Here is a 24,427-nt window from a genome sequence, read left to right on the forward strand (position 1 = left end):
CTTTTAGTCTTCCTGCCCAGTCCACTAGGGCCAAATCTGTCCTCATGCCTATGTAATTAACTTTGTTTAACTCCAGGACGCTAGTGTGGGACTCCAGTGTCTCGCCCTCAAACTGAATTTGAAATTCTAGCATGCTATGATCACTCTTCCCTAGAGGATCCTTAAATATGAGATCATTAATTAATCCCACCTCATTACACAACACCAAATCTAGAATAGCCTGCTCCCTGGTTGGTTCCACAACATATTGCTCCAAAAAACAATCTCTAATAGATGCAATGAACTCTCCCTTGAGGCTCCCCTTGCCAATATGATTAATCTTGTCGAGATGCATATTAAAATCCTCCATGATTATTGCCGTGCCTTTCTTACAAGCCCCCAGTATTTCCTGGTTTATAGTGTGCCCCACTGCGGAATTACTGTTTGGGGATCTATAGATTACTCCCACCAGGGTCTTCTTTCCCTTGCTATTTCTTATTTCTACCCAGACTGATTCTACCTCTTGATCTCCAGTGCCCATATCATTTCTCACTACAGCACTGATCTCTTCCTTTACTAACAAACCTACACCACCTCCTTTTCCTTGCTGCCTATTCTTCCGAAATACTGAGTACCCTTAGATATTCAATTCCCAAACCTGGTTTCCCTGCAACCACGTCTCAGTAATCACCACTAAATCATACCCATATCCCTCACCTTGAGCACAAAGATCCGGTAGCAAAAAGCACAGCCAAGAAACACAGCTCAGTCAAACTCATTTTATTCAAACTGTGTATTTGAAATGTTATTGTAAAAGAGCCATTTGTAATTAAGTGGCCACAGGTGCAGTGGGATAAAATAATATGGTGTATAATTTAATATGTCTTACTGCTAAGCTAAAAAATGAAGGGATTCAAAATAAGTTCCCTTTAAATACTTATTATTAATAAAAAGCCTGCTTTTTAACATGGGTCTCAGAATTCCAACAAATCTACATCCAACCCATGGAACCTTTCCCCAGTGCTGTATGATTGCTGTCAGCAATCACATGGTAGAACATGCTCCAGGAGTAGAACAGGACTGAAATCCGGAGCAGATTGTTCTGGAGAGTTGAACAGAAGGAAGCCACTGACTCTCACTGGGGTGCGGGTCCCACACACACCGACTCTCACTGGGGTACGGGTCCCACACACACTGACTCTCACTGGGGTGCGGGTCCCACACACACTGACTCTCACTGGGGTGCGGGTCCCACACACACCGACTCTCACTGGGGTACGGGTCCCACACACACCGACTCTCACTGGGGTGCGGGTCCCACACACACTGACTCTCACTGGGGTGCGGGTCCCACACACACCGACTCTCACTGCGGTACGGGTCCCACACACACTGACTCTCACTGGGGTGCGGGTCCCACACACACCGACTCTCACTGGGGTACGGGTCCCACACACACTGACTCTCACTGGGGTGCGGGTCCCACACACACCGACTCTCACTGGGGTACGGGTCCCACACACACCGACTCTCACTGGGGTGCGGGTCCCACACACCGACTCTCACTGGGGTACGGGTCTCACACACACTGACTCTCACTGGGGTAGGGGTCTCACACACACTGACTCTCACTGGGGTAGGGGTCTCACACACTGACTCTCACTGGGGTAGGGGTCTCACACACTCTGACTCTCACTGGGGTACGGGTCCCACACACACTGACTCTCACTGGGGTAGGGGTCTCACACACACTGACTCTCATTGGGGTAGGGGTCTCACACACTGACTCTCACTGGGGTAGGGGTCTCACACACACTGACTCTCACTGGGGTACGGGTCCCACACACACTGACTCTCACTGGGGTACGGGTCCCACACACACCGACTCTCACTGGGGTACGGGTCCCACACACACCGACTCTCACCGGGGTACGGGTCCCAAACACTGACTCTCACTGGGGTACAGGTACCACACACACTGACTCACACTGGGGTACGGGTTCCACACACACTGACTCACACTGGGGTACGGGTTCCACACACACTGACTCACACTGGGGTACGGGTTCCACACACACTGACTCACACTGGGGTACGCGTCCCACACACACTGACTCATACTGGGGTACGGGTCCCACACGCACTGACTCTCACTGGGGTACGGGTTCCACACACACTGACTCTCACTGGGGTACGGGTTCCACACACACTGACTCTCACTGGGGTACGGGTCCCACACACACTGACTCTCACTGGGGTACGGGTCCCACACACACTGACTCTCACTGGGGTACAGGTCCCACACACACTGACTCTCACTGGGGTACGGGTTCCACACACACTGACTCTCACTGGGGTACGGGTTCCACACACACTGACTCTCACTGGGGTACGGGTCCCACACACACTGACTCTCACTGGGGTACGGGTTCCACACACACTGACTCTTACTGGGGTACGGGTCCCACACACACCGACTCTCACTGGGGTACGGGTCCCACACACACCGACTCTCACTGGGGTACGGGTCCCACACACACCGACTCTCACTGGGGTACGGGTCCCACACACACTGACTCTCACTGGGGTACGGGTCCCACACACACTGACTCTCACTGGGGTACGGGTCCCACACACACTGACTCTCACTGGGGTACGGGTCCCACACACACTGACTCTCACTGGGGTACGGGTTCCACACACACTGACTCTTACTGGGGTACGGGTTCCACACACACTGACTCTCACTGGGGTACGGGTCCCACACACACTGACTCTCACTGGGGTATGGGTTCCACACACACTGACTCTCACTGGGGTACGGGTTCCACACACACTGACTCTTACTGGGGTACGGGTTCCACACACACTGACTCTCACTGGGGTACAGGTTCCACACACACACTGACTCTCACTGGGGTACGGGTTCCACACACACTGACTCTTACTGGGGTACGGGTTCCACACACACTGACTCTCACTGGGGTACGGGTCCCACGCACACTGACTCTCACTGGGGTACGGGTCCCACACACACTGACTCTCACTGGGGTACAGGTTTTAATGAGTTCTGATTCTCAAAGGAGGAGAATTGACCTCCGTTTTGGCGTAACTGTGGATAAGGAAAAAATGGCTGGTGTGGGGGGAAGAGCGTTGGAAAAAAATAAATCTTTGGTTTAAGTTTCCCAAGCAGCAGATCGAGAAAAGTCAGGAGATTGGAGGCGACTGGGCATTTTTTAGTCAAAATTAAACAGAGTGCATAAAAAAAGCAAGATTGGCCAGAAACACGAAGCAAATCTATTTACCCTGGAGGAGATAAGGCCGGGAAGGGTCCAGATCCTTTTCTGAAACTCATCGCCCACTTTACCCCTGTGTTACTGGACTAGTGATCCAGAGGCCGCACTAACGATCTGGAGACACGAGTTCAATTCCCACTACGACAGCTGGGGAATTAAAATGTCGTCATTTAAATGAATCTGGAATTTGAAAGCGAGTAAAATGAATGAAACGGCTGGATCATTGTGAAAATCCACCTGGTTCACTCACAGTCCTTAAGAGGGAAGGAAATCTGCCATCCTTTCTTGGTCTGGCCTAAGCGTGACTCCAGACCCCGCAGCAATGTGGTTGGCTCTTAAAATGCCCTCTGAGATGGCCGAGCCAGACACTCATTTGTATTTAACTTCTCCAGGGCAATTGGGGGAATGGGCCAGTAAATGCCTTGCCAGCAATGCCCACATCTTGTGAACGAATTTAAAAGAAGTAAAAATAAAAAAACAGGAGACTGTAAACAAAGCGGAACCCGGGTTTGAAAGATTTTGGGTCTATATTGTAATGTGGAAGGAATCCTGCAGCCACTTGTCCCGGGAGTTCTGGGTCAGGGGAACTTTCAGACTGTTACGCATTGCGTCGTCCTTGGCCCGGTCCAAAGTGGCCTGGTCCGCCTCGTACTCCTCCTCGTCATCGTAGTAACCATTCTCCGCGGCGAAGGAGTGCATGGACGAGGTCATGTCCTGGTACAGGCCCTTGTATTCCTGGATGGACTCGTACAGCGACCAGAGCTGGCAAAGGAGGGACATGTCCAACTGTCGTAGGCCCACCTGAGGAGGAGAGACAAGGGGGGGTTGCAATTAACGGTTGCGACGACCATTGTGATCCCGAGCTGCACATCCCTCGGGATCCCACATTCCATTCCCTGCCCCGTGCTCCGTTAGTCTCAACCCCCACCCCCGCCCCCTCCCCCAGGCTACAGTGGGCGTTTGAGCCTTGAGGGAGGGGGGAAATCGGTCATCCCGATCACTATCTAGTGACCCCTGCGGCCCGGGAGAGAGGCAGAATCAGTTTGAGGTCCGGCTCAGCGAAACCCCACCCCTTATCAGTTTTGATGACAATTGAGACCAGGATTCGATTCTAGTGCGATGCCCCTCTCTAGTCGAATAGCTCACAGCCTGGACTCGCCTGCAAAAGAATGGAGCACTTGGGTGGGGTAGCAGAGGGCAGCTGTAAAACCCATAACCCAGCGAGGGCCGCACACGGGAACAAGAGTAGGCCATTCACCCCCTCGAGCCTGTTCCGTTGCAAGAGGACAGAGGTGGGGAGGAGGAGAGGGTTCCCTTTGCTGGCCGGTTACAGCCTACCGGGTTTTGCTTGGGAGGGCAAAGGGGGATTGCTCAGGTCAACAATGCCTGTCTGCAGCCAGCTATTCAAAGCTGCATGAGGCAGAGACCAGCGCAGGTCACCAGACTGATAGATTGAGTAAACAGGAACAGCTGTGGCTGGAGGCCCTCTTGTCCAGAGGGTGTTAAATTCAGCCTCCTCCATCTTTCCAGGAGCAGCTGCTGACTCCTGTAAATACACGTAAGGAGCTCTTTCAGACACAGCAGCAGCGAGCAGGTGAGAAGGCAAATCTTACCCAAGGCAGAGACCAGCACGGGTCCTTCAAGAGTAATCACTGAACACATCTCAACTCAGGGCTTTGGTTAGCCCCACATATTTCACCGAGGGAGAGGATAATGGTTCAGGGTTCTTGACACCTTATTGCGATCCAGTAGCGCCTACCCGAGTGAGAATCAGTGTCTTTGGAACCCGTACTCCAGTGAGAGTCAGTGTGTGTGGAACCTGTACCCCAGTGAGAGTCAGTGTGTGTGGGACCCGGACCCCAGTGAGAGTCAGTGTGTGTGGAACCTGTACCCCAGTGAGAGTGTCAGTGTGTGTGGAACCTGTACCCCAGTGAGAGTCAGTGGTGTGTGGAACCTGTACCCCAGTGAGAGTAAGTGTGTGTGGGACCCGTACTCCAGTGAGAGTCAGTGTGTGTGGAACCCGTACCGCAGTGAGAGTCAGTGTGTGTGGACCCCTACCCCAGTGAGAGTCAGTGTGTGTGGGACCTGTACCCTAGTGAGAGTCAGTGTGTGTGGGACCTGTACCCTATTGAGAGTCAGTGTGTGTGGGACCTGTACCCCAGTGAGAGTCAGTGCGTGTGGGACCTGTACCCTAGTGAGAGTCAGTGTGTGTGGGACCCGTACCCCAGTGAGAGTCAGTGTGTGTGGGACCCGTACCCTAGTGAGAGTCAGTGTGTGTGGAACCCGTACCGCATTGAGAGTCAGTGTGTGTGGGACCCGTACCCCAGTGAGAGTCAGTGTGTGTGGGACCCGTACTCCAGTGAGAGTCAGTGTGTGTGGGCCCCGTACCCCAGTGAGAGTAAGTGTGTGTGGAACCCATACTCCAGTGAGAGTCAGTGTGTGTGGGACCCGTACCCCAGTGAGAGTCAGTGTGTGTGGGACCCGTACTCCAGTAAGAGTCAGTGTGTGTGGAACCTGTACCCCAGTGAGAGTCAGTGTGTGTGGAACCCGTACCCTAGTGAGAGTCAGTGTGCGTGGGACCTGTACCCTAGTGAGAGTCAGTGTGTGTGGGACCCGTACCCCAGTGAGAGTCAGTGTGTGTGTGACCCGTACCCCAGTGAGAGTCAGTGTGTGTGTGGAACCGTACCCCAGTGAGAGTCAGTGTGTGTGGGACCCGTACCCCAGTGAGAGTCAGTGTGTGTGGGACCCGGACCCCAGTGAGAGTCAGTGTGTGTGGGACCCGTACCCAGTGAGAGTCAGTGTGTGTGGGACCCGTTCCCCAGTGAGAGTCAGTGTGTGTGTGGAACCGTACCGCATTGAGAGTCAGTGTGTGTGGAACCCGTACCCCAGTGAGAGTCAGTGTGTGTGGGACCCCTACCCCAGTGAGAGTCAGTGTGTGTGGGACCCGTACCCCAGTGAGAGTCAGTGTGTGTGGGACCCGTACCCCAGTGAGAATCAGTGTGGGACCCGTACCGCAGTGAGAGTCAGTGTGTGTGGAACCCATACCCCAGTGAGAGTCAGTGTGTGTGGGACCTGTACCCTAGTGAGAGTCAGTGTGTGTGGGACCCGTACCCCAGTGACAGTCAGTGCGTGTGGGACCTGTACCCTAGTGAGAGTCAGTGTGTGTGGGACCCGTACCCCAGTGAGAGTCAGTGTGTGTGGGACCCGTACCCCAGTAAGAGTCAGTGTGTGTGGAACCCGTACCCCAGTGAGAGTCAGTGTGTGTGGGACCCGTACCCCAGTGAGAGTCAGTGCGTGTGGGACCCGTACCCCAGTGAGAGTCAGTGTGTGTGGGACCCGTACCCCAGTGAGAGTCAGTGTGTGTGGGACCCGTTCCCCAGTGAGAGTCAGTGTGTGTGTGGAACCGTACCCCAGTGAGAGTCAGTGTGTGTGGGACCCGTACCCCAGTGAGAGTCAGTGTGTGTGTGACCCGTACCCCAGTGAGAGTCAGTGTGTGTGTGGAACCGTACCCCAGTGAGAGTCAGTGTGTGTGGGACCCGTACCCCAGTGAGAATCAGTGTGTGTGGGACCTGTACCCCAGTGAGAGTCAGTGTGTGTGGGACCCGTACCCCAGTGAGAGTCAGTGTGTGTGTGGAACCGTACCCCAGTGAGAGTCAGTGTGTGTGGGACCCGTACCCCAGTGAGAATCAGTGTGTGTGGGACCTGTACCCCAGTGAGAGTCAGTGTGTGTGGGACCCGTACCCCAGTGAGAGTCAGTGTGTGTGGGACCCGTACCCCAGTGAGAGTCAGTGTGTGTGGGACCCGTACCCCAGTGAGAGTCAGTGTGTGTGGGACCCGTTCCCCAGTGAGAGTCAGTGTGTGTGTGGAACCGTACCCCAGTGAGAGTCAGTGTGTGTGGGACCCGTACCCCAGTGAGAGTCAGTGTGTGTGTGACCCGTACCCCAGTGAGAGTCAGTGTGTGTGTGGAACCGTACCCCAGTGAGAGTCAGTGTGTGTGGGACCCGTACCCCAGTGAGAGTCAGTGTGTGTGGGACCCGTACCCAGTGAGAGTCAGTGTGTGTGGGACCTCTATTTTGCTCACTTTGCTGTGCTGCTGATATGTAGTTTGTGGCTCCAATCGTCCAATCAGGTGAGGTTACAGATCCTATGGGGCTATTGGAAGAAAAACAGGGGAATTCTTACTGGTGTCTTGGTGCCAACATCTACTCCTCCATCAACATCACTTACAAACAGGGGAACTGGCTTGTGGGAACTTGTCTGCAAACTGGCTGCTGTACTAGCTGCATAACAACAGAGACTGGGGCACAAAATCCAGGCTGACACACTCGGTGCAGTACTGAGAGAGTGCTGTCGGAGGGGGCAGTCTTTCTAAAGAGACATTAAGCTGAGACCCCGAAGAGAGCAGGGGGAGTTCTCCCCCTAATGTTGTGGGGCTAATATCTACCCCTCAATCAACACCACTAAAAAAAAATAGGTCATTATCCCATTGCAGTTGGTGGGATCTTGCTGTGTGAAAATTGGCCGACGCGCAGTGACTGTGCTTCAAATGTAACTTTCGGCTTGCTCAGCTCTCTGGGCGGATCCGAGGCCACCATACAGATGATTCTTCCCTCAGGAGAGATGGTGGGGGAGGGGGAAGGATGCCGGGGTGTGTGTGGTGGTTGGGGGTGGTGGGGGGGGGGTGGGGAAGGTAAAATCATGACGTGGTACAGGATTGGGAACAAAATGGCAAATGTGCAAACGATTGGCCACCGAGCTGACGTAAGTACCAATTACTCCCGAGCTCGTGAAGAATGGAAAGTTGCTGCCAGTCCAGGCCTGAACTTGTCACTGGCACATTCTATTAATAAAACTGAACGGCCTTTGCCTGCTGCTGCTCGCCTGTGCAATGTTGTTCCTCTGGGGCAGGTAGAAAGGCAAGATTGTGACCAGCTCCACTCTCAACCATTCACTCCCAAATGCAGCTAACGTGTTGTGCAAAGGTAATGATATTAGGCAGTAGTCCCAATTTGCCTACGAGAGGAATTTCTCAGATTTTTAATGCCCCCCCCCCCCCCCAAAACCGGCCTGGGGGCTTTTTAAATCTGATTTCTCGCCTCTCGCAGGAGATCATGGGTGGGGCAGGGAGTGGATATATTGTGCCCGTCCATCGCTGCCCGAGGTGGGGTCTGAAGGGGACCCATGGCGCCTTGTGCCACCCGCTAACTGGAAACGCAGCGGTCCCTTCTGCTCCCCTGCAGGGCAGCCCTAATGCACAGCAAGATCCCACCAACAGCAACAATTTCAACGACCCAGCTCACCTGGCTTGGCGTTAAATGTGGGCCCAGGACACCCGGGGAGATGTGGTGGTGGGGGGGAGCAGTGAACACCCAGCCCTGCTCTTCTTTGAAACCGTGGGACCTACTAACGCCCGCCCGAGTAGGCAGATTTAACGCCCAGTTCGAGAGACGGCACCTCCGACAGCACAGTACCGCGACTGGGAACACCAGCCTGGATTATCCAGCTCAAAGTATACTCCTGCTCCTATTTCTTGTGACTGGCACAGGGATTGGCAACCTTAATTACAAGAGGAGGCCTTTTTTAAAAAATGTAGTCAACAACACAATCCCCAAAGAGCCACAATGCTGTTACTTAAATGCCAACAATAATGAAAAACAAGACAGAGACACACAGTAAAACATTTTTTCTTTACAAAGAAGTTAATTGAACGATACTTTCAATGTTAATAAAAGTTTTTTTAAAAAAATGAAACAAGCCATTTAATTGCCATCGATCAAGCCGCCTGAGCCCATTAAGTGAGCCGCAAGTTGCAGACCCCCACCCCCCCACCCCGGACGGGCACCGAGCGGGCACGGGAAGAGAGGGGAGGGTCGGAGGCGCCGCCGAGCTTACCATTTCTTTCCGCAAGACTGCCAGGGCTGCGTCGAGATTCGCCGGCTTGTCCCGCAACAGCTTCTCCGTGGCCAGGCGCGAGCGGCTCAGGTCGTGCTGGATCATGGCCTTCTTGGTGTAGACCCTCTCCGTGTCCCTCCACGAGCCTCCGCTGGAATTCAGTATCCCACTCAGCCCCTTGGCAGTGGGGGCAGCCCTTCGATGCCAGACATGCTGCCCAGGACTTCAGATTGTAGCCCGTTCATTTCTCCCTCTTGGGTCTTTTCCCCTTTGCGAGGAGGAGGAAAAATAATCAGGCTGGATAAGTTTGCAGCTCTCCCTGTTGTCCCCAAAGTTTCCTCTCGATTGTATCAACGATACTAATGTATTGACCTCAGGGCATGAAACTGACTCAGTGGAGGGAATATCTAAGCCTCAACTTTGTCAGCAGTTTTCAATTTTTTTTCCTCTCTCTGAAAGAAATGCTTTCTCTCTGCGTTCCTGGCTTCTCTGAGCTGTTTTCTTTGCACATTAAAAAAACCCTCTGCTCCCTTTCCTGTTTCCTCCGGGCTCCTGTTTAAAGGGGCACCCTCTCTAAATCTTCCTTTTGTTTACTGTTCGCCACGCCCCAAGACTGACCAAGGCAAACGTCGGGACGTGATCACAGGCGTCTGGGTTGTTCCCTTAAAACTTTTACAAAAAAAATTAAAACACGTCCCCAAATACGCGAGAGAGAGAAAAAAAAAAGCCTACAAGGGATTTGTGCAAGGTTTTTTTTAAGGAGGTAGATAATGTGGAGAATTGAAGGTCACTTTTAAAGGGAATCTTCTCACTGGCAACTTTTTGTTTGTGCTGTGATTCTGTGCAGGAAACTTACTCATTTCGAAAGCTTCTAACAATTTCACTATCTCATGAATGTCCCGGAGTGCTTGACAGCCAATTGAAGTGCTTTTGAAGTGTAGTCACTGTTGTAATGTAGGGAAAACGGAAGACAATTTTTTTCTTATTCATTCATGGGATGTGGGCGTTGCTGGCCAGGCCAGCACTTATTGCCCGTCCCTAATTGCCCTTGAGAAGGTGGTGGTGAGCTGCCTTCTTGAATCGCTGCAGTCCGTGTGGGTAGGTACACCCACAGTGATGTTCGGAAGGGAGTTCCAGGATGTTGACCCAGCGACAGTGAAGGAACGGCCGATATAGTTCCAAGTCAGGATGGTGTGACTTGGAGGGGAACTTGCAGGTGGTGGTGTCCCCATGCATCTGCTGCCCTTGTCCTTCTAGTTGGTAGAGGTCGCAGATTTGGAAGGTGCTGTCTAAGGAACTGCAGTGCATCTTGTAGATGGTACACACTGCTGCCACTGTGCGCCGGTGGTGGAGAGAGTGAATGTTTATAGATGGGGTGCCGATCAAGCGGGCTGCTTTGTCCTGGATGGTGTCGAGCTTCTTGAGTGTTGTTGGAGCTGCACCCATCCAGGCAAGTGGAGAGTATTCCATCACACTCCTGACTTGTGCCTTGTAGATGGTGGACAGGCTTTGGGGAGTCAGGTGGTGTTACTTGCTGCAGGATTCCTAGCCTCTGACCTGCTCTTGTAACCACAGTATTTATACGGCTACTCCAGTTCAGTTTCTGGTCAATGGTGACCCCCCCCCCCCCCCCCCCCCCCCCCCCCAGGATGTTGATGGTGGGGAATTTGCGCACAGCAAGCTCCCACAAACAGCAATGTGACAATCAAGTCTTTTTGTGTATGTGATGTTAGTTGAAGAGATAGATATTGGCCAGGACACTGGGGAATCTCTACTGCCTTTCGAAAAGTGTCATGGTATCTTTTACACCCCCCCCCACCCACCCACCCAAGGGCCTCAGTTTAATGCCTCATTTGAAAGACGGCACCTCGCCAGTGCAGCACTCCCTCAGTATTCCACCACCACCCCCCCCCCCTCCCCAGACCTCATCTGTAACTATTCACTACTCTCATCATTAATGTCCAGGAGTGAGACTTGGGGGCAGCACCGAGGGAAATGGGGCAAGAAAAGATTCAACTGGATTTTGTTCAAATCCTTCGTCTCAAGAATGTGCAGCCTGTCCTCCCCTCACCCCATCTTTGCCCCTCCCCAGGGTCTCTCCTTGCCCCATCTGAGTCTGCCCCTCCCTGGGATCTCCCCTCAGTCTCTACCTCCCCCCAGGTCCCTTCTCCAATCCGTGCCCCTCCCTGCAGTCTCCCCATCACCCCCCAAGGACAATGCCGCTCCCTGGGCGGGGGGGGGGGGGGGGGCTCTCCTCCCTGACCGGTGTCCACATTTTCTCTGAATGAAAACAGCACACCACAAGAGAAAATGCAAATATTTTATTAACACAAACCAAAATACAAAAGCAAGGGTCACACTTTATTCCAGGGGTAGGGTGTAACTGTGGGAACAAATGGATTATCTCAGGTGGCGGTACCATCTGGACTGGAACCCGATGTCTCAGTGTACAAAAGCAGGGCTTTGTCCCCAGATCGTGTCTCCTCCAAGTGATAGGTCAGTGTTGTCCAACTGGGATACAGATTTTCCTCATAATGCTCAGAACAGACTCAAGTTTCCCTCTCAGCGATCGTTTTCACATAAACAAGTTTAACAACATGGGTTAGATACAGAGTAAAGCTCCCTCTACACTGTCCCCATCAAACACTCCCAGGACAGGTACAGCACGGGGGTTAGATACAGAGTAAAGCTCCCTCTACACTGTCCCCATCAAACACTTTGCCTTCAGTCTGGGCAGGTTTTGAACCCAAGACCTGGAGGTCAGAGGAGAGTGTTGAACCGACCTTTGACTCTTTCTTATCCCCCCGCCCCATAGAATAACTCAACAAAACTGCTCTTCAATTGCAGACAGGAATTTCTGCAACACAGATCCACATTAGGGTTGTCAACCCTCCAGGAATGCCCTGGAGTCTCCAAACATTAGAGGTTAACCTTGACACTGCAATGAGTAACTAGGAGGGGGAAAGAAATGTAGGTTTTTATCACTTATTTTTAACAGTTTTGCTTATTAGTTACAAAACTGTTGGAGAAAATAAGGCTATTTGACTGGGTTGGGCTGTTGGTCACATGCATTTTCTCCAGGAATATGTCCCGCCAGAGTTGGCAACCCAGCTCCAGAAGCCTAGCAAACTGAAGCTTTATGACTCTATCTTGCTCCGGTTAACCACAAAATGCCGCACCGGCGATCTCGACACTGTCGGCTCGCCAAAAGGACAAAATAAAGATGGGCAGGAGTTCGGAGGGTTACAATAGGACATTCACATGGCTTGGGGATGGGGTAGGGCCACTGTTACAGACCACTGCCCCCTGGAGACTTGGTGTGGAACAGCAGCAGCGGATTCAGGGCGGGGCCTGTGAAATTAGGAGGCGGAGCCTGTAAGAGATCACCATCCCCTGGAGCACCAGCGGGTTCAGGGTGGGGCTAGTATGATGAGGAGGCGGAGCCTGTAACAGAGACCACTGCCCCCTGGAGTTCTGGTGTGGAACTACACCAGCAGGTTCAGGGTGGGGCTACTATGATGGGGAGGCGGAGCCTGTAACAAAGACCAATGCCCCCTGGAGTTCTGGTATGGATCTGCATCAATGGGTTCAGGGCGGGGCTACTATGATGGGGAGGTGGAGCCTGTAACACAGACCACTGCCCCCTGGAGTTCTGATGTGGAACTACACTGATGCGGGGAGGGGTTGGAGCCTGTAAGAGAATACTACCTCCCCCTGGAGACCTGGTCTAGAAATGCACCAGCGGATTCAAGGCGGGGCCAAGGTAACTGGGGGGTGGGGGGGTGTTGGAGCCTGTAACACAGACCACTGCCTCCCCTGGAGCCCTGGCGTGGAACTACGCCAGCCGCTTCAGGCTGTGCAGGGAGTCGGCGCAGTTCCTGATCAAGACGCAGAGCTGCGAGCTGTACTCCACGGACGAGGCCCGCTCCAGCTCGCTGCTGGCCCATGCCAACTTCTGCAGGACGGCGCGCTCGGCCTCCCATCGGGCACTGGCCCGCGGGGCGGCCGGGCGCAGGGCCCCCGGGCGCGGGGCCGCGTCACCTTCGGCGCGAGGAGGGGGAGCAGCAGGCTCAGGGAGCTCCGGGCAAGCGGAGGGCAGGGATCTGGCGTCGACTGAGAGATCCTGAGGGGAGCCGCAGGAGAAGGGCTCTGGGTGGCCATTGAAAATGCGTTGTCGCTCCCTCACTTGAGACAGGGCCGCTTGCGGGTTCAAGGCTGTGAAATTTAAAAAAAAAACAAAAGTTAAGTCAGGGATGCGAGAATCTAATGTTCAAATATACAAAAGCAAACCACCCACCCCCCCCCCCCCAACCTGCATTTCTATAGCGCCTTTCATGACTTCAGGATGTCTCAAAGTGCTTTACAGCCAATGAAGTACTTTAAGTGTCATCGCTGTTGCAATGTCGGAAACGCGGCAGCCAATTTGCACACAGCAAGATCCCACAAACAGCAATGTGATAAATCAACAGGTCACTTTTAAAAAAAAAAGTGATGACGGATAAACATTGGCCCCAGAACACCGGGGAGAACTCTCCCCCCACCCCCGCCCCCCCCCCCCGTTGTCCCCAGAAGCAGCCGTGAGATCATTTACATTGACCCAAGAGGGCAGACGGTGCCCTGGTTTAACATCTCATCGGAAAGGTGGCGCCTCCAGCAAAGCAGCACTCCCTCAGTGCTGGCACTGGGGAAAACCAGCTACAGGAATGGCTGAGGGCCTGATTTAAAACACAGTCACGCTGACACTGCAGGGATCGAGTCCTTTACCTGGATTATCTTTGTCCACATCCGAATCCAGCTCCTGACAGGCAACACAGTAGTTTTTCTGTTTCTTATCCTGAAGGAGGACTGTCTATCGGGAAAAATAAAGACGGGAGATAAACCAATCAGCCCAACAGCGCCTTTGATCCTCTCCAGAATGGGACACAGACCACATCACCTACCTCCCCCACCTCCCACCTTGACAAGTACCACACGTCCCCGCCCCCTCAGTCAGAAGCCTGGCTGATAACCAACATCACCTGCTTGCTTGCTTGGAGGCTGGATTGGATTTGGATGCAATGCCCCCTCCACCTCCCCCCCCCATCGTCAAACAGCCAGCCAGCCATTCACTATGTTGTAGGCCCGCACGTGACTTGGCCAAGGCACCCGACACAATTCTGCGTGTCACGGAGAAGGGAGCAACTCTGCGGGCTGCAACTGTTGCCGATTGAGGGCACGGGAAAAGGCCACTACTCCAGCATGGTCACACACAAAGGAGTCACTCCCTCCGGGTGGTCCCGCTCACACAATGGGATAAAAGGGGTCAGGGAATGGAAGCGGGGGTCTTGCACGCTCATACAGGAGTAACAAAGGGAGCTAAGGGGGCAAGGGCAGATGGTGCGGAATCCTGGCACTCTACTCGATGACTCCTGGGCTCCAGGGTTAACAAAGCCGCAGCTGACATAGAGGTTGGCGCAGGGTCAGCCTGGGCCAAAGGTCAGCCCCTCCCCCCATCATTCCTCACATCTGCAAATAACTAGGTGTCTAGCATTACCAGCCGTTGTAAACCTCCACCAGCCCCTGCTCTGCTTCCACAGTTGGAGGATCTCAGGGCCTGGGGATAATGGAGTGCTACCTGCCACCCATTTTCCCCTAAAACCATCCCAGTTGACAAACGCAGGAAGGTGGAGTACCGTGGAGGTGGGGGAGGGTGTACAGAAAAGCCAGCGCTGTATCAGTGTAATAATGGGGAGCAGTTGGTACTGAGGGCAGGAGGTCCAGATTGACACAGCCCCAAAAGCATCTTACAGATAACAGGCAGAGGAGACCATCATCTTACACCTTATTCAGCAGGATAAGGATCGCTCACTGTGTAATTGTATAGTCACTGTTTATTCAGGGCAAGGATCACTCACTGTGTAACTGTACAGAGTCATTGTTTATTCAGGGTAAGGATCACTCACTGTGTAACTGTACAGAGTCACTGTTTATTCAGCAGAGTAAGGGTCACTCACTGTGTAACTGTACAGAGTCATTGTTTATTCAGGGTAAGGATCACTCACTGTGTAACTGTACATAGTCACTGTTTATTCAACAGGGTAAGGATCACTCACTGTGTAACTGTACATAGTCACTGTTTATTCAACAGGATAAGGATCACTCACTGTGTAACTGTACAGAGTCACTGTTTATTCAGCAGGGTAAGGATCACTCACTGTGTAACTGTACATAGTCACTGTTTATTCAACAGGGTAAGGATCACACTGTGTAACTGTACAGAGTCACTGTTTATTCAGGGTAAGGATCACTCACTGTGTAACTGTACAGAGTCACTGTTTATTCAGTAGGGTAAGGATCACTCACTGTGTAACTGTACAGAGTCACTGTTTATTCAACAGTATGGTTGGTACTCACTCCACACTCCTGACAGCAATCCGCCAGCATCCTGTAGCCTTTCAGCAGGTAATCCCCCATCAGTTTAGTGATTTTGTCCTGGCGCTCGCGGCGAGCCTCGATTACCTTCATCTCTGCCTCCGACGGGGGCATCCAGGTAAACTCCTCATCTCCTACAGAGAAAGAGCGCAGTCCCACATTACAGGCAGAAATTGCAGCCCTCACCATCTTCCTCCACTGGTGTGACAGTGAGCTTCTAACAGTTCACAAGGACAGTGTGGAAACTGGATTCACACATCATCACGTTGTGCAGCAGAAACACTGTCACACAGCTCACCAATCTACCCCCTCCCCTCCCCTCCCCCACAGTTTCTCTCTCCCTTCCCCCTGGAGCTGGTGCCCTCTTCACCCTCCCCTGGGGGTATCACCCCTTTCCTCTCTCTTTCCCCCTGGGGGTGCTGTCCCCTTCACCCTCTCTCCCCTTGTGTGGGAGGGGTGGTTGGTGCCCCCACCATCCTCCCCCAGGGGTTGACGCCCCCTTCAAACCCCCTCCCCTTCCCCCTCCCCTTACCACTGTTCAGCGCCATGCCGCCGCTGTTGTCGGAGCAGCCGGAAGTGACGTCTCCCTGGTCATCAATCGGGGCGCAACCAACACTTACTCTCCCCCCCCCCCACGTGGAGAGATAAGCCCCGCCCCCGCGGGGCGCGAGCCTGTGGACCAGTCCGGCGGGGCGGGGCGGGGCGGGGCGGGGCTAAAGCCTCCCAACTGTCGTTTCCAAGGCGACGCTGCGGCCTAGCGGACGAGCAGAAGCCTGCTGTCGGGAGTTGAGGTGACCAAGGGCAAATAAAGCGTGTGTGCACGGGTGGAGCCCCGCCTCTGCTGCATATGGCACTCGGGGAAGACACTCTCTCCCCCCCCCCCCCCCCTCCCTATTCACGGTGCACCACCATTAATACCCGAACCAGCGCATGGCGTGGCTGTTCGGCAAAGGTGGGCATCACTGGCTCATTTCCCCCCCCCCCCTTCCTATCTCTCTTTCCCCCCTCCCCCCCCCCATAGCCCTGGCTCAATCATAATAATCCCATTGCCTCACCCCTCAAGTATTAATGCAGTGAGGGTTTGTGCCTTTACACCCTCTCAGGCAGCGAGTTCCAGACCCTCTGGATGATAATATTTCTCCTCAACCTCCCCACCACTCCAATCCTTCTTCCAATTATTTTAAATCTATGTCCCCTGGTTATTGACCCCAGGCCAACAGAAATAGAATCATCGGAAATTTAAGGCACAGAAAGAGGCCACTTGGCCCATCGTGTCTGCGCCAGCTGAAAAACAATCCACCCATTCTAATCCCACCTTCCATCATTTGTTCCGTAGCCCTGCAGATTACAGCACTTGAGGTGCGTATCCAGACTCCTTTTAAATGAGTTGAGGGTTTCTGACTCAACTACACTTTCAGGCAGTGAGTTCTAGACCCCCACCACCCTCTGGGTGAAAATGTCTAACCTCATCTCTCCTCTAATCTTTCTACCAATCACTTTAAATCTCTGCCCCCTCGTCAGTGACCTCTCTGCTAAGGTGACTAGACCCTTCACCTCCACTCTATCCAGTCCCCTCAACATTTTGTACATTTCAATCAGATCTCCCCTCAGCCTTCTCTGTTACAAGGAGAACAACCCCAGTCTATCCAATCTTTCCTCATAGCTGCATTTTTCCGGTCCTGGCAACATCCTCGTAAATCTCCTCTGTATCCTCTCTAGTGCAAATACATCCTTTCTGTAATGAGGTGACCAGAACTGCACACCGTACTCAAGTTGTGGTCTAACTAATGTTTTATAAAGTTCCAGCGTAGCCTCCTTGCTCTTATAATCTATACCTCGGCTAATAAAGGAAAGGATTCCATATGCCTTCTCAACTACCTGATTGATCTGTCCTGCTACCTTCAGGGATCTGTGGATATTCAGTCCAAGGTCTCTCGCTTCCTCTACACTTCTCAGTATTTTTCCATTAATCGTGTATTCCTTTGCCTTGTTTGACCTCCCCAAATGCATCATCTCACACTTCTCCAGGTTGAATTCCATTTGCCACTTTACTGCCCATCTGACCAGACCATCAATATCTCCCTGCAGTCTACAGCTATTCTCCTCACTATCTACCACACGGCCAATCTTCATGTCATCTGCAAACTTCTTGATCATGCCCCCTATATTTACGTCCAAACCGTTAATATACATCACAAAAAGCAGGGGACCCAGTACTGAGCCTGCAGAACGCCACTGGAAACAGCCCTCCAGTCGCAATAACAGCCGCCAACAATTACCCTTTGTTTCCTGCCACTGAGCCAATTTTGTATCCACCTTGCTGCATTTCCCTGGATCCCGTGGGATTTTATTTTTTTAACCAGTCTGCCACGTGGGACCTTGTCAAAAACCTTGCTAAAATCCATGTAGACCACATCAACTGCACTACCCTCATCTATCTTCCTTGTTACTTCTTCAAGTTGGTCAATCAAGATCTTCCCTTAACAAATGCATGCTGTCTATCCTTGATTAACCTGTGCCTTTCTAAGTAACAGTTTATCCTGTCTCTCAGAGTAGATTCCAATAATTTTCCCACTACTGCGGTTAGACTGACTGGCCTGTAATTAGTCGGTCTATCCCTCACTCCCTTTTTAAACAAAGGTACAACATTAGCAGTTCTCCAATCCTCCGGCACCACACCTGTATCCAGTGAGGACAGGAAAATGATGGTCAGACCTTCTGCTATTTCCTCTCTTGCTTCTTTTAACAGCCTGGGTATATTTCATCCGGCCCTTGTGATTTAACAACTTTCAGGGATGCTAATCCCATTAATACTTCCTCTCTCTCTATGTTTATCACATCCAATACTTCACACTCCTCCTCCTTAACTACAATATCTGCATTGTTCCCCTCTTTTGTGAAGACAGACACCAAGTATTCATTAAGAACCACACCAACATCTTCCACCCCTTCACATCAGTTACCTTTTTGATCTTTTATGGGCCCTACTCTCTCCTTAGTTCTCCTCTTACTCTTATTGTATTGATAAAACATCATTGGGTTCACTTTGATTTTACTTGCTAATATTCTTTCATGCCCTCTCTTTGCTTTCCTAATTTCCTTTTTGATTTCACCTCTCCATTTTCGATACTCGTCTCGGCTTTCTGTAGTATTGAGTTCTTGGTGTCAGACTTAAGCTTTCCATTTCTGCCTTGTCTTACCCTGTAAGCTCCTTGACATCCATGGGGCTCGAGATTTGGCTGTCTCACCCTTTTTCTTTATGGCAACATGTTTACTCTGAACCCCTTGAATCTCCCCTTTGAATGCCTCCCACTGCTCTGACACTGATTTACCTTCAAGTAACTGTTTCCAGTCCACTTTCGCTAAATCACTCCTCAGCTTAGTAAAGTTGGCCTTGCTCCAATTGAGAACTCTAACTCCTGTTCTATCTCTGTCCTTTTCCATAATTATGTTAAAACTGACTGAATTATGATCACTACTACCAAAATGCTCTCCCACTGCCACTCCTTCCACCTGCCCACCTTCATTTCCTAAAGGCCGCGTTTGCTGACAATGCAAACACTGGGTGGCACAGTACTAGCACATGCACAAATGCAGACTCTTTCACTGAAACGTCACTGCGACGTCTCAGGCAGCTGCCAGGGTTAAAGATGGCGCTGCTCAATTTATCACAACAAACAAATTCAACCCGAATATCCCCTCAATGGCTGCCATTGCCACTTCCATCCCACCCCCAACAGTCTCCCGCTCCCTCCCGCCATCGAGCCTCTCTTTGCCGCTTCTTCCTGTGCCCGTCTTCTTTCCGCTGGCTTGCCGCTGCCTTCCCTTAGCCACCCGCTCTGGTCTCCTTGCTCCCCACCGCTCGCTCCCTGCTCTCCACCCTGCCCACCCTGCTTTCTGGCCGCTTGCTCCAGACCCCGCCACCACCCCTCTCCCCCCACCCCACAGCCACTGCACCCCACTCCTCGCCTCTCCCCGCTCCACCACCCACTCCAGCTAGTAGCTCCGCGCCACGCCTCTTCCCTCTTCTCCTCTCGACAACTCGCTCCCATGTTCAATCGCCCTCTGTCGCACCGCCCGAAGAAGCAAGGCGGGCCGCGAGGGGTGACGGGGCGATATAGGAGCGAGTGGCCGAGGGGCGGGAAGCGGCGCGACCTGGAGCTAGTGGCTGGAGGGAGTGGGGGCGGGGGGGGGGAAGCGGGGAGCAAGCGGCCGGAGAGCGGGGTGGGAGGGGGGGGTGGGGGAAGCGAGGAGTGGGGAACGATCGGCCCAGGGGAGTGTGGGGAGGCCTGGAGTGAGCGACCGAGGGGTAGAGCGGCTAGTCGAACGGGAGCGAGTAGTCGATTGGGGGGTAAGCGGGCAGGGGAAGCAAGTGGCTGAGGGAAGGCAGTGGCGTGGCGGGGATTGAGTGAAGTAAACGGCGGTTGAGGCAGGGATGACAGGAGTGTGCTTGGCACCGTTCGGGTGAATGGAGAGATCCATTAAGGGGTGGTGACGTCATTGTATGGCGATATCATGCGCGCGCATTCATACTGGCAGGCTGGCAAATATTATATTGTTGACGTCCGCGATCGTTCTGCGCATGCTTTGCATTGTCAGGAGTCACTTTGTTTCTTAAAACTGCGTCTAAAACTGCGCCCTCTCTTTTTGGACTTGCTGGCCAAAAAAGTTCTCCTGAATGCACCTCAAGAATTCTGCTCCCTCAATTCCTTTCACACTAAAACTATCCCAGTTAATATTGGGGTAGTTAAAATCCCCTACTATTACTGCCTTGTTGTTCTTGCACTTCTCAGAGATTTGCCTACATATCTGCTCTTCTATCTCCCTCTGTTTGGGGGTCTATAGTACACTCCCAGCCATGTGATTGCCCCTTTTTTGTTCCTTAGCTCAATCTATATGGCCTCATTTGATGAACCTTCCAACATATCATCCCTCCTCACAACTGTAATAGTTTCCTTGACCAAAATTGCCACTCCCCCTCCTTTCTTATCCCCCTCCCTATTGCGTCTGAAAACCCTGTAACCAGGAAAGTTGAGCTGCCATTCCTGTCCCTCCTTAAGCCATGTTTCTGTGATAGCTATGATATCATACTGCCATGTGTCTATCTGTGCCCTCAGCTCATCTGCTTTATTTGCTATACTCCTTGCATTGAAATAGATACCGTTGAGCACTGCCAAACTTTTGTTTTAATTTTCTAACCTTTGTTTCCTCTGTCTTCCAGACTCATCCATTAATTTTCTGCCTTCCATTTCATTTCTGACTTTGTCCCAACTGAGTGTACTCTCAGGTCCCCACCCCCCTGCCAACCTAGTTTAAACCCTCCCCAACAGCACTAGCAAAACGTCCCGCAAGGAACTTAGTCCCAGCTCTGTTCATGTGCAAGCGGTCCGGCCTGTACAGGTCCCATCTCCCTCAGAGCTGGTTCCAATGTCCCAGGAATCTAAAGCCCTTCCTCCTGCACCATCTTTCCATCCACGCATTCATCTGTCTTGTCCTTCTATTTCTATACTCACTTGCGCGTGTCACTGGGAATAATCTGAAGATGACTACTTTTGAGGTCTTGCTTGCTAATTTCTTACCTAGCTCCCTAAATTCTGACTGCAGGACTACATCCCTCTTTCTACCTTTATTGTTGGTTTCGATGTGGACCACGACTGCTGGCTGTTCACCCTCCCCCTTCAGGATGCTCTGCAGCCGCTCAGTGACATCCTTGACCCTGGCACCAGGGAGGCAGCACACCATCCTGGTTTCACGTCTGCGGCCACAGAAACGCCTGCCTGTTCCCCTGACTATTGAATCACCTATCACTATGGCTCTTCCAGTCTTCCCTGTACCCGGCTGTGCAGCTGAGCCACCCGTGGTGCCATGGACTTGGCTCTAGCTGCGCTCCCCAGGTGAAGCATCACTTTCCTCAGTATTCAGAACTGAATACCTGTTGGAGAGTGTGATGCACTCAGGGGTCTCCTGCACTACCTGCTTGATTCTTTTTGACTGCCTGGTGGCCACCCATTCCCTCTCTCCCTGCATACTCTTAAGCTATGGGGTGACCACATCTATAAACGTGCTATCCACGTAGCTCTCATCTTCATGAATACACCGCAGTGTCGCCAGCTGCCAATCAAGTTCCGAAACCCGGAGCTCAAGCTGCTGCAATTGACAACACTTCTTGCACAAATGGTTCTCCAGGATACGGGAAGCATCCTGGAGCCCCCACAGGAGCACAGGAGGTGCACTCCCGAGGTTGAAGCACCCCTGCCATTCCTTTATTTATTTGTTGACCCTTTGCCACTGTTTAAAAAAAACCTTACCAATGCTACAACACCTTAGAATTACTAACAAAACCTTTCACTGCTGATAAATCCTACTAATAATCAATACAGTTCACCAGTTAAAATAAAGCTTAGTCAAAAAAGCTAATATTCACCAGCTACTCACTTGTCCCTTATTCTTAATACTTAATTTTTTGAGATGCCATAACCCAGCTATTTACACACGCACCCTAATGGTAGTGTACTAACCCAGCTATTTAGACACGCACCCTAATGGTAGTGTACTAACCCAGCTATTTATTGACATGCTCTAACAGCAGTTGCTCACCAACCTTGCAGATTTCCTGTGATGTCACTGTTCACTTCTTTTTCAAACTCAGACACGCTTGGACTCCTGTCTGCTGCTTTCCTGGAAGGTAAGTCCTGGGAGAGGGGAAAAAGCAGAGAAAAATACCAAGGCTGATAAGGGGGTAAAAAAGGACTTTGGGAAATTCCTCTCTGAAAACCTCAGGTGATTAAAAGCAACTGAGGCGATCAGACAGATCAAGGGGTTCTTCCATTTACTCTTATCTAGGCCCCTCATAATTTAATGCATAATTAAATCATTCTCCACTCTTGTTCCAAAGAAAACAACCCCAGCCTATCCAATCTTCCCCTCACAGCTAAAATTCTCCATTCCTGGCAACATCCTCATAAATCTCCTCTGTGCCCTCTCTTCGTGCGATCACATCCTTCCTGTAATGCAGTGGCCAGTACTCCAGCTGTGGTCTAGTGATTTATATAGTTCCACTATAACCTTCCTGTCCTTAACGTTCCAAAGTCCCTTACTACTCCATTTACTACTCCTTCCTTAAGATATTACTCGTGGACAAAATTTTAAACAATTGTAAATGTCTGCTCGTTTTTTTTTTACACTTCAGTTCGCTCCATTCTGTTTCCCCGCACCACCCCTCTCACTGAACCTCTCACTCTGAATGCCTCTTCAACACACAGGTATAACTTGGTCTGTCTGATCGCCTCAGTTGATTTTAATCGCCTGGGGGTTTCAGCAAGGAATTTCCCAAAGTCCTTTTTTACCCCCTTATCAGCCCCTGTTTTTTACTCTGCTTTTTCCCCTCTCCCAGGAGATGACATGGCTACAGGGGGTTGGGTAGGGAGTGTCTTGTCACGATGCCCGAGCCATCATGAGTGTGGGGCAGGCTTGATGGGCTTTTTTGTACTTTGGGCACAACCCATATTTTCTCTGGCAAATACAGATTGTTCCTGACTGATGTTGTAGCCGCCATGCTCTCACAGTACTGCGTCTCGCTGGCTAGTGTCCAGAAGGCTCACACCGTCATCAATGGCCTCATCCACAGGACCCCAGTCCTCACCAACTCCACCCTGGACAAGCGGGCTGAACGGAAGCTCTTTCTCAAATGTGAACTTTTCCAGAAAACGGGATCGTTTAAGGTAGGACACGTTTGATGCTTGGAACTGCCATCCCCTGTCCAGCCAGCTCGGACATGGTTGGGCCGGACACTCATTGCCGAGTCAGAAACAGGACAGGGCTTAAGAAATGGAATTGGGTCTGGGCCTCAAGATACAAAGGAGGCCTTCAATTCCAACGGACCAAACGCCTCCTATTGTACGCAATCCCAATGGACCAAACCCCTTCCCATTCACTCCCACTGTACGCAATCCCAATGGACCAAACCCCTTCCCATTCACTCCCACTGTACGCAATCCCAATGGACCAAACCCCTTCCCATTAACTCCGACTGTGCACAATCCTAATAACCAAACCCCTTCCCATTCACTCCCACTGTGCACAATCCTAATGAACCCAAACCCATTCCCATTAACTCCCACTGTACACAATCCCAACGGACCCAAACCCCTTCCCATTAACTCCCACTGTGCGCAATCCCAATGGACCAAACCCCTTCCCATTCACTCCCACTGTACGCAATCCCAATGGACCAAACCCCTTCCCATTAACTCCCGCTGTACGCAATCCCAATGGACCAAACCCCTTCCCATTAACTCCCACTGTACGCAATCCCAATGGACCAAACCCCTTCCCATTAACTCCCACTGTACGCAATCCCAATGGACCAAACCCCTTCCCATTAACTCCCACTGTACGCAATCCCAATGGACCAAACCCCTTCTCATTAACTCCCACTGTCCACAATCCCAACGGACCCAAACCCCTTCCCACTAACTCCCACTGTGCGCAATCCCAATGGACCAAACCCCTTCCCATTCACTCCCACTGTACACAATCCCAACGGACCCAAACCCCTTTCCATTAACTCCCACTGTGCACAATCCTAATGAACCCAAACCCATTCCCATTAACTCCCACTGTACGCAATCCCAACGGACCCAAACCCATTCCCATTAACTCCCACTGTACACAATCCCAACGGACCCAAACCCCTTTCCATTCACTCCCACTGTGCACAATCCTAATGAACCCAAACCCCTTTCCATTAACTCCCGCTGTACACAATCCCAACGGACCCAAACCCCTTTCCATTCACTCCCACTGTACACAATCCTAATGAACCCAAACCCCTTTCCATTAACTCCCAC

General features: G+C 51.8%; 3 protein-coding genes across 8 annotated transcripts in view; 1 reads left to right on the plus strand and 2 right to left on the minus strand.

The window, feature by feature from the left end:
- The window catches only part of LOC137356028 (serine racemase-like), a 62,707-nt gene that overhangs the window by 29,312 nt on the left and 8,968 nt on the right, over positions 1 to 24,427 (plus strand). For 2 of the 5 annotated variants that reach the window (XM_068021737.1, XM_068021741.1), the window contains exons 1-2: positions 16,283 to 16,369; positions 23,104 to 23,299. In XM_068021737.1, coding sequence (XP_067877838.1) covers positions 23,132 to 23,299 — 168 coding nt within the window. In that variant the 5' untranslated portion in view covers positions 16,283 to 16,369; positions 23,104 to 23,131. Of the gene's footprint in view, positions 1 to 16,282; positions 16,370 to 16,507; positions 16,531 to 22,157; positions 22,264 to 23,103; positions 23,300 to 24,427 lie in introns of those variants that run through there. The other 3 variants (XM_068021740.1, XM_068021738.1, XM_068021739.1) reach the window with 3 other exon arrangements.
- Positions 745 to 9,811, minus strand: fam89b (family with sequence similarity 89 member B). Its single transcript, XM_068021746.1, is given in 3 exon segments — positions 745 to 4,076; positions 9,168 to 9,343; positions 9,346 to 9,811. Coding segments are annotated over 3 exon segments (519 nt in total). The 5' UTR covers positions 9,413 to 9,811; the 3' UTR covers positions 745 to 3,800.
- Positions 11,474 to 22,275, minus strand: znrd2 (zinc ribbon domain containing 2). 2 transcript variants are annotated; one of them, XM_068021745.1, is made up of 4 exons: positions 22,180 to 22,275; positions 15,561 to 15,712; positions 13,932 to 14,016; positions 11,474 to 13,382 (listed from the first exon to the last, which is right to left on the minus strand). In XM_068021745.1, the coding sequence occupies exons 2-4, from the start codon at positions 15,690 to 15,692 to the stop codon at positions 13,003 to 13,005; spliced, it is 597 nt and encodes a 198-aa protein (XP_067877846.1). In that variant the 5' UTR covers positions 15,693 to 15,712; positions 22,180 to 22,275; the 3' UTR covers positions 11,474 to 13,002. The 2 variants fall into 2 exon arrangements, with proteins under 2 accessions (XP_067877846.1, XP_067877844.1); XM_068021743.1 differs by lacking the exon at positions 22,180 to 22,275 and adding an exon at positions 16,111 to 16,175.

The sequence above is a fragment of the Heterodontus francisci genome, chromosome 44, assembly GCF_036365525.1.
Source record: "Heterodontus francisci isolate sHetFra1 chromosome 44, sHetFra1.hap1, whole genome shotgun sequence".
Classification (NCBI taxonomy): domain Eukaryota; kingdom Metazoa; phylum Chordata; class Chondrichthyes; order Heterodontiformes; family Heterodontidae; genus Heterodontus; species Heterodontus francisci.